The 17,218-nt window shown below is 42.9% G+C and overlaps 1 protein-coding gene across 1 annotated transcript in view; it reads left to right on the forward strand.

Moving 5' to 3' along the window:
• The first annotated feature begins 9,512 nt into the window (after positions 1-9,512).
• The window catches only part of UCK2 (uridine-cytidine kinase 2), a 69,893-nt gene continuing 62,187 nt past the window's right edge, over positions 9,513-17,218 (forward strand). The window contains exon 1 of the mRNA XM_036753531.1: positions 9,513-9,901. Within this exon, the coding sequence (XP_036609426.1) occupies positions 9,803-9,901 (99 nt within the window). The 5' untranslated portion in view covers positions 9,513-9,802. The remainder of the gene's footprint in view (positions 9,902-17,218) is intronic.

A 17,218-nucleotide genomic window follows, 5' to 3' on the forward strand; every position in this document is an offset into this window, starting at 1 on the left:
CTCTCTGGCTCTGGAATATCAGGGCAGTTCTTCTTGATAATTTCTTGAAAGATGATATCTAGGCTCTTTTTTTTGATCATGGCTTTCAGGTAGTCCAGTAGTTTTTAAATTATCTCTCCTGGATCTATTTTCCAGGTCAGTGGTTTTTCCAATGAGATATTTCACATTGTCTTCTACTTTTTCATTCCTTTGGTTCTGTTTTATAATATCTTGATTTCTCATCAAGTCACTAGCTTCCACTTGCTCCAATCTAATTTTTAAGGTAGTATTTTCTTCAGTGGCCTTTTGCACCTCCTTTTCCATTTGGCTAATTCTGCCTTTCAAGGCATTCTTCTCCTCATTGGCTTTTTGGAGTTCTTTTGCCATTTGAGTTAGTCTATTTTTAAGGTGTTGTTTCCTTCAATATTTTTCTCAGTATTTTTTTGGGTCTCCTTTAGCAAGTCATTGACTTGTTTTTCATGGTTTTCTCACATCATTCTCAGTTCTCTTCCCAATTTTTCCTCTACTTCTCTAATTTGCTTTTCAAATTCCTTTTTGAGCTCTTCCATGGCCTGAGACCAGTTCATGTTTTTCTTGGAGGCTTTGGATATAGGCTCTTTGACTTTGTTGACTTCTTCTGGCTGTATGTTTTGGTCTTCTTTGTCACCAAAGAAAGATTCCAAAGTCTGAGATTGAATCTGAGTGTTTTTGCTGCCTGGCCATGTTCCCTGCCAACTTACTTGACCCTTGAGTTTTTCAGTGGTGTATGACTGCTTGTAGAGTAAAGAGTACTTTGTTCCAAGCATGAGGGGATGCGCCGTTGATTTCAGAGCTATTTCTACACAGCCAGCTCTGCCACACCAGCACTTTTCCTTCCCCAAGAACCACCAACCTGGACCTGACGCAAATCTTAAGCAGGCTCTGCACTCCTGCTCTGATCCGCCACTTAATTCCTCCCACTAGGTGGGCCTGGGGTCAGAAGCAACTGCAGCTGTAGTTCTGTAGCTGCACCCCCCCCCGGCTGCCCCTGGGGGGTGGCCGAACCTTGAACTCTTTTCACTCTGTCCCCCGCAGCTTTTCCCACTAACCTTCTGTGTTGTCTTTGGTGTTTGTGGGTTGAGAAGTCTGGTAACTGCCACAGCTCACTGATTCAGGGTGGTAGGGCCTGTTCTGCCTGGCTCCTGGTCTGGTTGGTCTTGCCGCCGCCCAGGCTGGGCTCCCCTATGCTCCATGCGTGATAGACCTCATCCAGCGACCATCCAGGCTGTCATGGGCTGGATCCCTGCTTCCCTCTACTATTTTGTGGGTTCTGCAGTTTTAGAATTTGTTCAGAGCCATTTTTTCTAGGTTTTTGGAGGGACCTGGCAGGGAGCTCACACAAGTCCATGCATTCCAGCTGCCATCTTGTCTCTGCCCCACCTTTGACCATTTATCAATTGAGGAATGACTTACATTGTTATGAATTCGACTCAGTTCTCTATATATTTTAGAAATGAGGCCTTTATCAGAGACACTGGTTGCAAAAATTGCTTCCCAGCTTTCTGCTTCCCTTCTGATCTTGGTGGCATTGGCTTTTTTTGTGCAAAAAACTTTCAATTTAGTGTCAGGATTGCTACCCTTGCTTTTTTTTTTTACCTCAGCTGAAACACAATATATTCTACTCAGCATTTTACATTTACTCTGTGTGTATCCCTGCTTCAAATATGTTTCTTACAAACAACATATTGCAGGATTATGGTTCTGTAATAGTAATTAAGGTGGGACTTTTTGCTGTTGACCTTCAGTGATTCTGGCCTTTGTTTGAATGGGGCAGATAAAGTGGGATGTTTTTGTATTTCTCAGCACTGAGACAATTGGGAGCCATTGATCTGTATCTGATGTGATATTGGGGGTGGGTGACTTTTCCACAATCAGCCTGGGTGAGGTCAGGGCCCTTGGGGCCCTGAACCGGATATATAAGCACAAAAGTTAGTATTCTCTCTCAGAGCTCTTAGCCACAGCAAGAGTGGCGTGTGACTCTGGACCAGCCGTTGTAATGAGCTCCCTGGCTGAAGGCTCAGATGTTGATAACTACGAATTGTATTTGGTCTGTAGTTCAGGATGCTGGCTCTTCCCCCTGAACTAGGTGGATGTTATTTGTATACTGGATAAAAGTAAGATTGTTAACCCCTTAACATTGCTTTCCTTAGTAAAGCAGATGAAAAGGACCTGGGCTTGCAGTGTTCTGTGAGCTGGTTGTTGTTGGCTTTACACCCTCACAGCAGCTACTAGCCGAATTGTTGAAACAGGTTGTCAATCCACTCTGCTATGCACTTCCATTTAATGGGAGAGTTCATCCCATTCACATTCACAGTTATAATTACTGTCTTTGTCTTTCTCTCCATCCTATTTTCCCCTGTTTATGCTTTTCTCTCTCCTTTCTCCCTTTCCCTCCTCACTAAAGTTTTACTTTTGACCACTGCCTTCCTCTGTCCTCACTTCTATCAGTCCCCTCACTTTTCTTCCCCTTTAATCTTACTACTTCTTCCCTCCCTTCCATCCATCCCCTCCTTTTTCTTTCCCCTTTCCCCTCCTACCTCATATATGGTAAGTTAGTTTTCTATCCCTAACTGATTATGTTATTCCCTCTTTGAGCCAAATCTGATGAGAATAAGGTTCAAATAATGTTCATCTCTCTTCCTTCTTTCCCTCTACTGGAATAGGTTTTTATGCCTTTTCATACAATGTAATTTGCCCTTGTGTATCTCCTCCTTTCCTCTTCTCCCAGTATAATCCTTTTTCACCACTTAATTAGATTTTTTATCATCACATCAAAGTCAACTTATACCCACATCCTCTGTCTATGGTATACCCCTTTTATATGGCTTAATAATAATACAGTTCTCAAGAGTTACAAGTGTCATCTTCCCTTGCAGGGCTGTAAACAGTTTGCCCTTAGTAATAACATATTGTTGTTGTTTTTCTTTCTTGTTTACCTTTTTATGTGCCTCTCTTGAGTCTTATATTTGAAGATCAAATCTTCTGTTGAGCTCTGGTCTTTTCATCAGGAAAGCTTGGATGTCCCCTATTTCATTGAATATCTATCTCTTTACCTGAAAGATTATGCTCAGTTTCCCTGAGTAGCTGATCTTTGGTTGTAATCCAAGCTCCTTTGTCTTAAAGAATATCATACTCCATGCCCTCCAGTCTTTTAATGTAGAAGCTGCAAGGTCTTGAGTAATCCTGACTGTGGTTCCATGATATTTAAATTGTTTCTTTCCAGCTGCTTGCAGTGTTTTCTCTTTGACCTGGTAATTTTCGAATTTGACTACAATATTAGTTGGTGTTTATCGTTTGGGATCTCTTTCAGGAGGTGATCAATGGATTCTTTTGATGACTATTTTACCTTCTGGTTCTAAGACCTTAGGGCAATTTTCCTCGATGATTTCCTGAAAGATGCTGTCCAGGCTCTTTTTTTCATCATGGTTTTCAAGTAGACCAATAATTTTTAAATTGTCTCTCCTGGTTCTATTTTCCAGGTCAGTTCCAGGTATTTTATGTTTTCTTCTACTTTTTTTATTCTTTTGTTTCTGTTTGACTGATTCTTGATTTCTCACAGAGTCATTAGCTTCCACTTGCTCAATAATAGTTTTTAACAAACTGTTTTCTGCTATTAGATTTTGTACCTCCTTTTCCATTTGGCCCATTTTAATTTTTAAGGAGCTCTCTTCAGTGAATTTTTGTGCCTCCTTTTCCATTTGTGCAATTCTATTTTTTAAGGACTTGTTTTCTACAGTCAATTTTTGTCCTTCCTTTTCCCAGCTATTGACTCTTTTCTTGCATACCTCTCATTTCTTTTCCCAATTTTTCTTCTACTTCTCTTATTTGACTTTTAAAATCCTTCTTGAGCTCTTCCAAGAAGGCTTTTTGGGCTTGAGACCAGCTCATATTCTGCTTTGAGGTTTTGGATGTGGGTATATAGACAATTTTGTTCTTTTCTGAATTTGTCTTTTGATCTTCCCTGTCCCCATAATAAGAATCTGTGGTCATTGTCCATTCCTGCTTTTTGCTCATGACGTTTGCCTAATTCCTGGCTATTTAGAGTTGAGCTCTCCTGCTGGAACACAGATGGCACTGACCTAAGCTTCTAGGACCTTGGGACCTGGTCACTGGCTTTGTGTGCTAGGGCTTCAGGTGCTGGCAGCTGGAGGCTGTAGGCTTCTGGTGCTGAGCTGGGATCAGCAATACTGGAGCTCTTGGGGAGGGGAGTCTGGCTCCTGGGGAACACCTGTTCACCTGGGCCTTGCACTCAAATGTTTGGCTGCTGGAGGATGTTTGTTAGCCTGGGACTGTGCCTCCTGGAGTTGTGCTGAAGCACCAGGAGATTTGGCTGCTGAAGAACGCCAGCACATGTGGTGGTTTTCTGAGTTGGTGTCTACCAGTTCCTCTGCCTGTGCTGAGGCACTCGGGAGTCCTAGTACTGGAGCTTGCCTGCTCCAACACTCTGGGACTCAGGATTACCCTCTGGTTTGCTGAGGTGGGGTTTTCTGCTGGTTTCCTGGAATGTCTCCCATCCTATACTGCTCCCTCAGAGCAAGAGGGGCCTTTCCTGTCAATCCCCCAAACTTCCTGTGCTACAAGACTGCTGTACCCTGTCTTTCTACTGGCTCAGCTATTCCAGAGTTTTTCCTTGGCATTATTTTCTAGGTTTTCAGAGGTCAAAAAGGGAGGGTGAGAGCAACTCACTTTTTACTCTGCCATCTTGGGCCCCATATGCTGAGCTCTGGTAGCCAAGATTATCACCTTATGACTTCTTACCTTAAAAATTTATCCATTCAATAAGTTGTTTAATTAAATGGCTGATACCTTTGTGTAAACTTTCTCTCTGGCTTGGAAAGCACTCTCTATTCTCCTTGCTTTCTAGAATCCTTTGCTTCCTTCAAATCCCAACTCTAATGCCACATGAGGCCTTTCCTGATCCCCTCAGACACTAGTGCCTACCCCCTGCTCCCAAAAAATTACCTGGTATTTTTTACCCCCCATATGTGTACATGTTATTAACCCCTATGGAATGTAGACTTTGGGAAACTTAATCACAAGCTGTCTGTTGTAGTTGTTAAGGTAGAAATAGTTAAGAAATGAGCATGAGCTGTCTGTAGTCTTCTCCTTCCTTCTTTCCTTCATTCTTTTCTTCCTTTGTGCTTAAAATTCCTATTTCTATATTTTGATTGGCTCCCAGATGTATGTTACAAATTTCTGTGTCTGTTTTCAAAATAATTATTGTTAGTTATGAATTTCATTAGCTTTTAGCAAGCATTTCAGTTCTCTTCTAGGCCTTCCAAATCACAAAGCCTGATTGCTATTCAATTTAGAATCGCTGGAACAATAGTGTCAAACTCAAATAGAAATGGAGGCCTCTAAACTGTGCAGAAGGATCCCTGCAGGCCACATTTTCACTTAGTAAACCACATGTTAACATTATCTATATTCTGTTGTATTTTTATTTATTTTGTTAAATATTTCCCAATGACATTTTCATCTGATTTAGGCTGCACTTGGAAGTGTTGAGGGCCATGCAGCCCAAGTTTATTTGATATCTTTGTCTCAGAGAAAAGGTTTGAAGCCAAGATTGTAGACCTTTCAACTCTTACCTTAAAAATTTCTCCATTTTCAATTGTAGTAGTCTGGCTGGGTTATTAAGGTTCTAATCACTAACATGAGTTTAAAAAGTTACTCTGAATTTAACAAATGGCCGATGAAACTCCGGACATATCTTGTTTGTACAATGCAAAAGTTGTTTGCATACTGCCTTTTTTGTTAGACTGTGAACTTCTTAAGAGCAGCCTGAACTCTTTGTTGTTACTGTTGTTTTCTTTGCTTGTCCCTTCTTTCAATTCCCCGCTCTTAGTACCAAGCCTAATAACTTGGAAAGTCTTCTACCTGAGAGCTAGTATGGTGTCAGAAAGGTTGGAAGAACAGGCCCTATGGTGTTTGCTGCCTGACATCTCTAGAAGAAATGCCAGGAGCATTACAGAGGTCCACACAAAACAGTTTGTTGATCTGACCAAGGCCTTTCATATTGTCAGTAGTGAGGGTTTATGGAAAATTATGTCAAAATTTGGATGCCCAGAGAAGTTCATCAATATTGTATGTCAGTTCCATGATGGCATGCTTGCCCGGGTTCTGGCTAATAGACAATGCTGTCATGCTTTCCCAGTCACCAGTGGAATGAAACAAGGCTGTGTGCTTGCTTCCATGGTTTTTAGCATGATGTTTTCAGCCACGCTGTCAAATGCTTTCAATGAGGATGAAAATGGCATCAAAGTCAGCTACCGCACTGATGGTAAATTCGTCAGCTTGAAAAGGCTACAAGCCAAGATCAAAGTGGAGGGAGTGCTGGTGTGTGATTTTCTGTTTGCAGATGATTGTGCACTCAGTGCAGCCTCTGAGGCTGAGATGCAACAAAGTATGGATCAGTTCTCTGCTGCTTGTGCTCATTTTGGCCTAACAACTCCAACACAGGTGCTCCATTAGCCACCACCACACCATCCACACGTGGAACCACTGGTTACAGCAAATGGAGAAGTTTTGAATGCTGTGGATAAGTTCACGTAGTGTACTTTCCAGGGATGTATACATTGATAATGAGGTTGACGCTCGCATTGCCAGAGCTAGCTCAGTGTTTGGGAGGCTCCGAAGGAAAGTATGGGAGGGCAGAGGTATGAGACTGATTACCAAACTGAAGGTCTTCGTAGAGAGCCATTGTGCTGACCTCATTGTTGTATGCCTGTAAAACCTGGACAGTCTACCAGTGCCATGCCAGGAAACTGAATTGCTTCCATTTGAATTGTCTTAGGAAGATTCTGAAGACTACCTGGCAAGATAAGGTACTCCAACTAAACTGCCAGGCATTCAAACTCTGCTTCAGAGAGCACAACTCAGAGGGGCTGGCCACATTGTTCCAATGCAAAACATATGCCTGCCAAAAAAGACTATTTTATGGAGAACTCACACAGGACAAGCACTCATGTGGTGGTCAGAAGAAGCGATACAAGAACACTCTCAAGGTCTTAAGAACTTTGGAATTGATTGTGTGACATAGGAGACACTGGCATAGGACCGCTCAGCATGGTGTGCCCACATCAGAGAAGGTGCTCTGCTCTATGAGCAAAGCAGAATTGAAACAGCTCAAAGGCAACACAGGATGGGCAAATTTAGAGAGTCCACCGCAAATGTTCACACGGACTTGTGCCCGACCTGTGGTACAGCATTCCGTGCTTATATTGGTCTGATCAGGCACAGTTGGCCACATTGAAACTTGACCCTAGCATACTGATATCATTTTGGTCCTCTTTGAGAATGCAGGACAACAACCAAGGAACCAAGCCTACTTAGCACATAGTAAGTGCTTAATAAATCTTGTGGATTAGAAGAAGAGGATTATACATATAACTGTGAATCTGTTATGTCATGTATACAGCTTGCTTGTCTTTTAAAATGTATAATAAACTCAACATGTAATTTTCAAAACTGTTCAGATCCTCTGTGATTCTTTCTAGCCTTCCTTCACATCTTTTCTATTCCAGCTAAAATGTTAATGGACGTCAGTCAGTCAGTTTACATTTATTAAGCCCTGCTGTGTGCTGTGCATTCTGCTCGGTGCCTCATAGACAAAGAAGGGCAAAAGACAGACTGCTCTCTGAAGCTCAGTCTAACAACGGATAATATGAAAATAATTACATTTAAACAAAGCCGACAGTAATCATTTGTTTAACACCTACTACTATTTGCCAGGCACTGTGCTAAGGACTGGGGTTACAAATGTGAAAATGTGATTGTGAAAAAGAAACCCTGGCCTCAGGGAGCTTATAATCTAATCACAGAACACAATACTCAAAAGATAACTGAAAAAGGTGGGGGAGTGGGTGGGAGGGGGAGGTAGTGGGTTAGGGGAAGGGCTGGGCATGGTTGAAAAGCCATAGAAAGCCAAAATGAGCATAGCCAAGTACATATCTGAAAAGGGTTTTTAAAAACCAAAGGATTTTATATTTGATCCTGGAGATGATAGAGAGCCACTGCAGTTAATGGGGGATGGGATGGAAGGAATATAGTTAGATGTGTGCTTTAAGATCAATTTGACAGCTTGAGGATAAACTGAGGTGGGGCTAGACTTGAAGCAGGGAGATGGACCAGCAGGATATTTCAACAATCCAGGCATGAGGTGATGAGAGCTTGCTCAGGGCAGTTGCAGTGGCAGAGGAGAAAAAGGAATGTATGAGAGAGGTATCGTGAAGTAAAATTGACAGGATGTGGCAACAGATTGAGGCGTCAAGGATGACACCTAGGTTTCCAGCCTGGGTGATTGGGAGGTGGGTGGTACCCTGGGATAGCAATAGGGAAATTAGGAAGAGGGGAAGGTTTGGGGGTAAAGATTAATGAGTTCAGTTTTGGCTGTGTTGAGTTTAAAATGTTTACAGGATGTCTTACAGGTTAGGAGAGATGTTAGGGCTGGACCAGTAGATCTGAAAGTCATCTGCATAGAAATAATAATTGAAAGCATGGAAGCTTATGAGATTTATGGGGCGAAATGGTGTAGAAGAAGAAAAGAAGAGGGCCCAACAAACTGTCATGAAAACCTAAAGAGTGTCAGGGAGAAGAGGGTGATTAACAGTGGCAAAAGCTTCAAAGTTCAAGAAGAACTAGAATTGAGAAAAGGCCATAAGAGTCTTTACATGCCAGCATTGCTATAACCAGAGGAATTTCAACAGTGGGAATCCCAAGTAGCTAGGTAGATTGGTGGAAAAGTTGTTTTGTTTTTTTGGGTGGGGGAGAAAATGGAGCTGAGTACTTTAAATAGAACCCTTCGTAAAGCCTAGACTACAAAGGGGAAACTGGGAGTTTCTAAGGGTGGACAAATAAAAGAGCCAAGAAGTGATACAACTAGAAATAAGCAAATATTTTCAGAAGGCAACTGTGGTTTTCTCCCAGATGCTCCAGGTATTCATAGTAACCCTTTGCTTTGTTTTGTTCTTGTGCATTTTATGTTAATTAGGTCCCAGCAGTTAGAATGGGTCCAAGTTAAAGGGCGGCTCACTTTTGGAAATACCTGCATTGTTTATTCATTATAATAATAAATGTATTTATACATATACATACATACATACACACATTGTAACAGTAGTATGTATACACAATGCCTTCTAGCTTTTTTTTTTTCTTTACATCCTGGACAGGAAAATATAACGTTTATTTATTTATTTATTTTTGGTTCGTTTAAGGCGTGGTTAGATGGGGTTAATTAAATAAGCTCAGGCTTTCCGATGAGATGTCAAGCAAACACCTTTCTCTGAGACCTTAGCCAGCTGGAGACCTGGGATTCAGGGGAGGGGTTCTAGAGGAGTTCACAGGTCTGGGAAGCCTTCCTCCGGGCGAATAAACTGATTAGATTTTCTTCTGGATTGGAGCGGCTGTATCGCGATGACCTCAGGATGAGATGTAAACTAGGTTGGGGCGGGTGCTGGGAGAGAAAGGCTCTTGACTCATCAGATAAGGCCAGCCTAGCTGGAAGGTTCAAAAAGACCCAGAAGAGAGGAGGAGGAGGAAGAGGAGGAGGAGGAGCAGCAGGAGGAGCAGGAGGAGCAGGAGCAGCGGCAGCAACAGCAGCAACACCAACAGCAGAAGCTGCAGCAGCAGCCACAGCAGCGGCAGAATAATAACGCCAATTAACACCAAGTGGTGGCTGAGAGAATAGGAGGAATCCAGACTGGGAGAGAGGCAGGCGGGCAACCAGGCGGGCAACCAGGCAGCGGTCAGGCGAGCAGGAAGGAAGGGACTGGCTGGAGCCATGGCCGGAGACAGTGATCAGACCCTTCAGAACCACCAGCAAACCAACGGAGGGGAGCCTTTTCTAATCGGCGTCAGCGGAGGCACAGCCAGCGGCAAAGTAAGGGGTTTCTCGTGTTCCCCCCACCCCCCTCCATGTTTCCAACCCCTTCTTAAGACCCCTTTGGTCCGGCTTCCCCTCCCCCAGGTGGCGCGTGTGACTGGGGGAGGGGAGCTGTGCTGTGTCAGTTGCAGCAGGGACCGCGTGGCTCTTCAGAACGCCGTGTATCTGTTTCCCGGCCACGTTCCAAAAGAGATACTTTGGCTTCCATTTGCATCAGAAGCTGTCTTTTGCGCCCCGGTGTCGGGGTGACTTGGGATGGCTCCGAAAAAGACCCTGGTGAAAGCCTGTAGGCGGTTCTGGGGCCACTGAGCACATGCCCGTTTTCCTAAAGGCGGTAACTGTTGGCCAGGGCCGTTCTTTTTGGAGATGTTGTTGAAATGGACCCCCTTTTTGCATTTATATGGTTTTGGAAAGACGATGGCGGTGAGCGAGCTCTAGGTCAGGTCCGTTTTGCTCCCCCACACATTCCTTTTCTCTGGGCCTTGCGTTACTCCGCGCGCCAGAGCTGTGCAGCCTCAGTGCCATGGGCGGAGTGAGGCAGGAAGCTCGCCTGGGAAAACTGCTGTGGTGGCGGGAATGGGGGGCAGGGGAGTAGGAAGGCTTGGCTTTTTATCTGGGTGTGATTGCAGATTTTGAAGTTAAATGCCAATGGAGCCAGATATATGCACGCCTGTGTGCAGTGGCAGATGAAAAATTGTATTTAGTGGTACCGGTTTTTCCCCTCTTATTAATATTACTAATTTCAGGAGGAAGTGGGGGCTCCATGGGTAAAGTTGGACATGCCACTGGTTGGTCTGTTTTGTCCAGCAGATGCTCTCGTTTATCTCACAGTGGTCCTATTAGGAGGTCATCCTTACATACGTCTCTTAAATCCCCGCGAAAAGCCAGCAGCTGGCTTTGTTTTATCCAAAAGGTCTGAGACTCATGGGAAACAGCAATTCCCCAGCTGTGGCCACCAGGTTGCCTGCCTGTCCTGCAGGTGGAGACGAGTGGTTCGTTTACGAATCCACTCAGTTTGTACGCCTTTTAAGATGTGGCTACTACTTTCCCCCACAGTTTTTCACTACCTCCCAACTTCATTTGCAACAATGCAACCCCGGTCTGCAGCCTCTTCCATGTGAGTGCGGTATTCTAGTTTGGGTGGGGACTGGACGGCGGACTCTGGTTGGCGCCATGTGCTGTAAGCAATGTGAGTGTCATTCCTTGGTATGCTTCACCAGTGACCCCTCCTCCCTCCATTTTGGTCTTTCATTTTTCCTTCCAAACGTGGAGGTAGATTTCTTTGGATTTTGGGCTCCTAGACATGAGAGCAGTTGCTGTAGAAGAGTTGGGGGGTTCTGCTAGTTTCTCCTCTTCCCTAAGGCGACATTTATTGCAGCCACTCCTTAAGCCAGCCTTGAGGCCCTGCCTCACTAGGTTGAAAGGAACACTTGTACTCTGTTTTCACTGGGGATTTTAGAATTATACACAGCCAGACCTAGAAAGGGTCCTTAGAGATCCTCCAGTCGAACCCCCACATTTTACAGATGAGGAAATTTAAGATGGAGGAATGACCATTTTTATTGTTCTGAATCTTCCCCATAAATTTAGTTTTGCTTTTGTGATGGATGATTAGGCCTGGTATAGTGGAAGTGCTGTGTAAAAAGCACTAGACTTGATGTCAAGCAACTGGTTTGGAGAATCCTGGCTCCAGTAGTTAGTTTACCTCTAAGCCTCAGTTTTCTTATCTGTAAAATGGGCATAATATGTGCCTTACCTCGTATTTTGTGGGCTATTGTGAGGGAAAACACTTAAAAGTAACTTTTATTATTATATAATATTATAGAAATGAGAATTTGTTGTTATCATTAGAATATAGTTTTCAATTTGTATTTTAATATTTAGAGTTGTAAATGAGAAAAGTATCCTAAATCCAAGAGAATGCATGCAAAACTAGAGGTGGGAACTGTCTGTTAAAAGTGCATAACACATTCTGGGTGGTTTTTAGCAATTAAAGCTAATTCGAGAGCAGAAGAGCATTTTTATAATATGTTTTTATAGGTTTGTCTAATATTTCTTCATTACATCGTATTTTTAATTCCCAGTTTATATTTTCACTTTAGTACCTTTCTACCAGGGAATTCAAACGTGTTTATAGACTATGAATCTCTTGAATCATCTAGTTGGAAGGATCTGATAGATCTTATTTGAACTGCGAGGAGTAAGGAAAAAAGTTTGGAAGATTGGCTTCTGGAAGAAAGAAGCCCAAACTGGCAAGTTGGTGGAGTTGTATAATTTGGAAGAATGAAAGCACCACTCTGAGGGTCTGGTGGAAATCCTGCCTGTTGGAGGTTGTTTGAGAAAGCCTTTGTTAGGCTCCTCTTGTGTATGGAGCACTGTGCTAGGTCCTGGGGGAGAGGGAAAGTTTGTGTGACCCTGTTCTGCCTTCTTGTGTCATATAATCAGGTGGTCAGTGGAATAAGATATAAACCTGGGTAATTATAATAATGTTTCATGTTTGTTTTGAGCCCTGGAAATGTGAGAGGTTACCTCATAAGAAGTCAGAGAGAGTTGAGTAAAACTAAGTGCTGCATGAGGTCTATGATGGGGTGGAAGTGTGGGGAGGAGGTATCTGCGTGGGGAGGGAGTGAAGGAGGGAGTGGGAGCTTTGGAGGAAGGAGGAACCTCATTCCTGCTTCCCTGGAGGAGGTGCAAGGGAAGGGAGCCTCTTTTAGGCACAGAACTGGGCTGTGGGGAAGCGCCTGCTGTAAAAAAGACAAGGTGAACTATGGGTTTTGGAGTTCCAAGGAAAGTTGCGTATGACTAGAAAGAGTCTGATTTGCAACACTGTGGCACTATTTTATTGGTACTTATCCTTATCTAGGCCCCACTGTGAATGGACTTGCCTTTTCATACTTGTATTGTGGCTGTGGTATCTCGATGTTGTGACTGGCTGGTTCAAGTATTTTATCCCAGACTAAACTGTTTTGGACTGTGAAGGCAAAAGCAGGGATTTGTGGTTGTCATGTCCTTTTCCCTCTGCCAGATTCCCCCCTTATTTTATAAATCAATGAGTCAGAATCCCAAAGTGCCTATCAACAGATAACAGATCTCTGTTTGAAAATCCATGAGAGAGTTGTGTTACTGAAGGTGACCAGGATTTAGTTCAGCAAGGTTTTATTAAAAGCCTACTATGTGCCACATTGGAGACAAGGCATTTTCAATAAGAATACTCAGTTTAAGGTTTATAAAGTATTTTCTCAACAACTTAGTGAAGTCATTGATACTAGCCAACTACTATTTTACTTCAGTAGGTGTCTCTTAAAAAGAGTTTATTTCTAGAATGTTTTATAGTTTACAAAGTATTTTATACATTTTATATATCTTTTGTGACCTATAAATAATCCAGTGAGGTAGGTAGTAGCAGGTATTGTGTCCCTTTTGCAGATGGGGAAATTGAGCCACAGAGAAATGGACCAACTTGCCCATGGTCAAGTTAGTTTTCAGTAGCAGACAGAATTAAAAAGCAAGTCTCTTAGGTTCTATTGCTGTTCTTGTCTTGTGAAACCCCAACTCAGGATTACTAGATTGCATCAGCCTTCTTTGCTTCTCCTTGTGTGATGTTGAAGAGAGCTAGAGGAAATCATAAAACCGTGCTGAGTCCACTACAGATTTGTATTATCTAATTTCAGCTGGGCTTTCACTATGGCTAAGTAGTTCTGCTTTTCCACTATTGATTCTCTGATTACCACAATAGTTGTTCTAAACCTCTTCTCAATCCCACTTCACACTTCTCTTAGAAGATAGAGCCCATTCAGTGGGAGTTCTCTCTTCTCCCCTTCTCATTTCACATCCCCCATGGTTTCCTTTTTCACTCTAACCTTAGAAGACTTGACCTTTCTCCTCACCAGGCCAACCCGTTTACATGTGGCCTTGACCCACCCCCTACTTCCCATCTTCTCCAGGCAGATTGACTCATGTCTAATATTCATTCTCTCTCTCTGTTTTCCTTCCTTGCTATCTACAATGTCCATCCCATCATTAAAAACTTTTCCAGATCATGCTATCCCTGCTAGACAGGGTCTTTCAGCTTTCTTCCCCTTCTCTGCTAAACTTGAAAAAGCTGTGTACATGTGGTTTATCCACTTCCTGTCCTCTTTTCCAAATTCTTTGAAGTCTGCCTGTCATTCAAATGAAACTTCACTCCAGAGTCACTCTTAATTGCCAAGTCTCAGGTCCTCTAATCAGTTCTCATCCTGCTTGACTTCTCAGGATTTGCCACTACTGAGCTGATACTCTCTCTTCCATGAGTTTTTGTGACACTGCTCTTTTGATTTTACAGTTTAACTATGCTTTCTCTTATCTCCATTTCTGGATCTTTATTCATGTTCTCTACCTAGTAGGGATCCCTCAAGGTGCTGTCTTAGGCACTTTTTTCTCTCTACTGTCTCACTTGGTGAGTTCAACAGTTCTTGTGAATTAAATTATTATCATTGTAGAGGATTCCCATATCTATATATCCAACCCTCCTTCCTGAGCTCCAGTCCTAACTGGATTTCAGTGGACATTGCAAACTACTAAGCTACTCAGTCTGTCAATGAACAAACATTTACAAAGGGCCTGTTATGTGCTAGATGAGGTGCCAAGTGCTAGGGATACAAAAAGGGATGAAAGACTGTCCTCTGGGAGCTCACAGTCTAATGGGAGAGACTAAAAGACTATATACAAAATAAATTGGAAATAAAAGTGGGAAGGTGCTACTAGAATTGAGAGGGGCTGGGGAAGGCTTGTTGTAGAAAATGGCATTTTAGTTGGGGCTTGAAGGAAGCCAGTACACCGAGATGGTGGGGGGAGAGCATTCCAGTTTTGGGGAGCAGCCAGTGAAAATGCCAGAGCTCCCAGCTCTGGGATGATGAAGTGTCTTGTTTGAGGAAGAGTAAGGAAGCCGGTGTCACTGGATTCCAGAGTATGTGGAGGGTGTATAAAGTGTAAGAAGACCAGAAAGGTGGGGGGTGGGGGTGGGTGGGAGGATAAGTTATAGACTGCTTTGAACGCCAAACAGAATTTTGTACTTGATTTTGGTGGTAATTGGCAGCTTCTGGAGTTTATTGAATTGGGGGAGTGATATGATCTGACTTTCACTTTAGGAAAATCCCTTTGGCAGCTGAATGAAGGATGGATTAGAGCGGGGAGAGATTTGAGGCAGGCAAATACCAGTGGCAGGCTATTTATTGCATGTCCAAAACACTTCATTTTCAGTTTCCAAGTCTTGTTATTTATTTCTCCGTAATATCTGTCTTATATGACCCTTGAATTACGCTCACAGCCACCATTTTCAAATTCTCATCATCTCTTGTAAGGGCAAGCAAAATAGGACTTTTCTTCCAATTTTTCTTTTGGAGTGCCTCTCAGCACTAAGGCAATCAAGCGCCATTGATTGAGTCTTTGATTGGATCAAGAGTCTTTGATGACCTGCTTAAGTCACAGGAGTTTGAGTCACATGGTTGTGACACCCTCTGACCATGAAGAAGTGTATATATATATATACACTCTGAGGTTAGCATTTTGCTTGGGAGCTCAGTCATTGGAATAGTGGTCCTGTGATTTTTGCCAGATGAGACTCTGGGTGCCCATTAAGGACCCCCCCTTTGAAAACTCAGATGTTGGTGCTTCTCTCTCTCTATGTGCTATGGACCGACAGAAGCCCTGTCTGCTGATTTGTGTTATTTGCTCTGTATAATTTCTGTGTGTGTTTTCTCTGAAATTCAGGGTGCTGACTTTTCCCCTGAACTAAGTGAATGATATCAGTATATTTAATTAAAGTGAGATTATTAACCCCTTAAAGTTGCTTTCCTTAGAAAAGCAGATCAAAGAATCTGTGCTAGCAGCTCTCTTCTGTGCTGGAGTTATTGGCCTAAAACCTCCACAGTGGCTGCAGCCAGCATTGTTGTTACACCTCTAAGCAGGCATTATTACTGCAGTCTCTTAATTGGACTCTCTGCCTTGAGTTTCTCTTCCTCACATTTAGCTGCCAAAGTATTCTTCCTCAACTGCAGGTCTGACCCTGACACCCTGTTTCGCAACCCCCTCCCTCCCCATCCTCAGGCTCCCAGTATCCCCTTCATACATGCAGTGGTTCCACTATACTAGTCTACTTGCTATTCTTCCAGTCTGTCTTCCATTTTCATGGCTTTCCATTGACTGTTTTCCCCGCTTAGAATACTCTCTCTCCTTATTTCTGGTTTCTTTCAGGCCTCAGCTCAATCAACAAAGGCCTCTTCTACATGTACAAGATACAGACAAAGTAAATGCATTTATATGTGTATGTTGTCATATATGTGTATGTATATATATATATATCTGTCCTGTATCTGTGTTTGTATGTTTATGTTATAAGCTCTTTGAGCATTATTTTTGCTTTTTTTTCTCTTTATACCCGTGATAATTAAGTGTTCAGCGCATTAAATATTAGTTGATTGGTTTTTTGAATTAAAATAGATAAGTGTTTGGGACAGGTCACTTCTAGTTGGGTGGGGGAGGAATCTGAAAGGCTGCCTGTAGGATGTCTCATTTATCCTCCTTTTAGAGGCCTGTGTAGGTAGTAATTGTGGGTAGAAGTAAATGGTTGGTGGAGGTAGGTATTCTGGAAGAATAGTTTTTTGAGAGACTGCCTAAGAAGACACTTCTGTAGTTAAAAGAAAAACATAATTTAGGATAACAATGTTACAATGCTACTGAATCAACAAGGGGTTATTAAGTGCCCTCCAGGCAAGAGAACTAGGCCATTCCCTCCTGGGAGTTAGAAAACAATATCTCTCTCTCTCTCTCTCTCTCTCTCTCTCTCTCTCTCTGTCTCTCTCTCTCTCTCTCTGTGTACGTGTGTGTATGTATACGGCGAACACATATGTAGAGTAGTGTAGAGTGTGTGCCTGGTCTGGAGTCAGGAAGACTCATCTGAGTTCAAATGTGGTCTTAGACACTTACTAGCTGTGTGACCCAGGGCAAGTAACCTTGCCTGTTTGCCTCAGTTTCCTTATCTGTCAAATGAGCTGGGGAAGAAAATGGCATACCACTCCAGTAACTTTGCCAAGAAAACCCGAAATGGGGTTCAGGACAGAACCAACAAAAAATGAGTACATGTTAATATAACACACAACAAAGAATAGATGCCAGGTCATGGGGGTGCGGGGGCGGGGGTAATGGATCTGTGTGTCTTCTGACTCCCCAAGGAAACTAGGGATGTTTGAGCTTGAGGTGTTCATTTCAGGAATGAAGATAGACAATGCCAAAGGTGCAGAGATGGAAAATGGAATATTATGTGTGAAGAACAGCAGG

The sequence above is a fragment of the Trichosurus vulpecula genome, chromosome 4 (genome assembly GCF_011100635.1).
Source record: "Trichosurus vulpecula isolate mTriVul1 chromosome 4, mTriVul1.pri, whole genome shotgun sequence".
Taxonomy (NCBI): Eukaryota; Metazoa; Chordata; class Mammalia; order Diprotodontia; family Phalangeridae; genus Trichosurus; species Trichosurus vulpecula.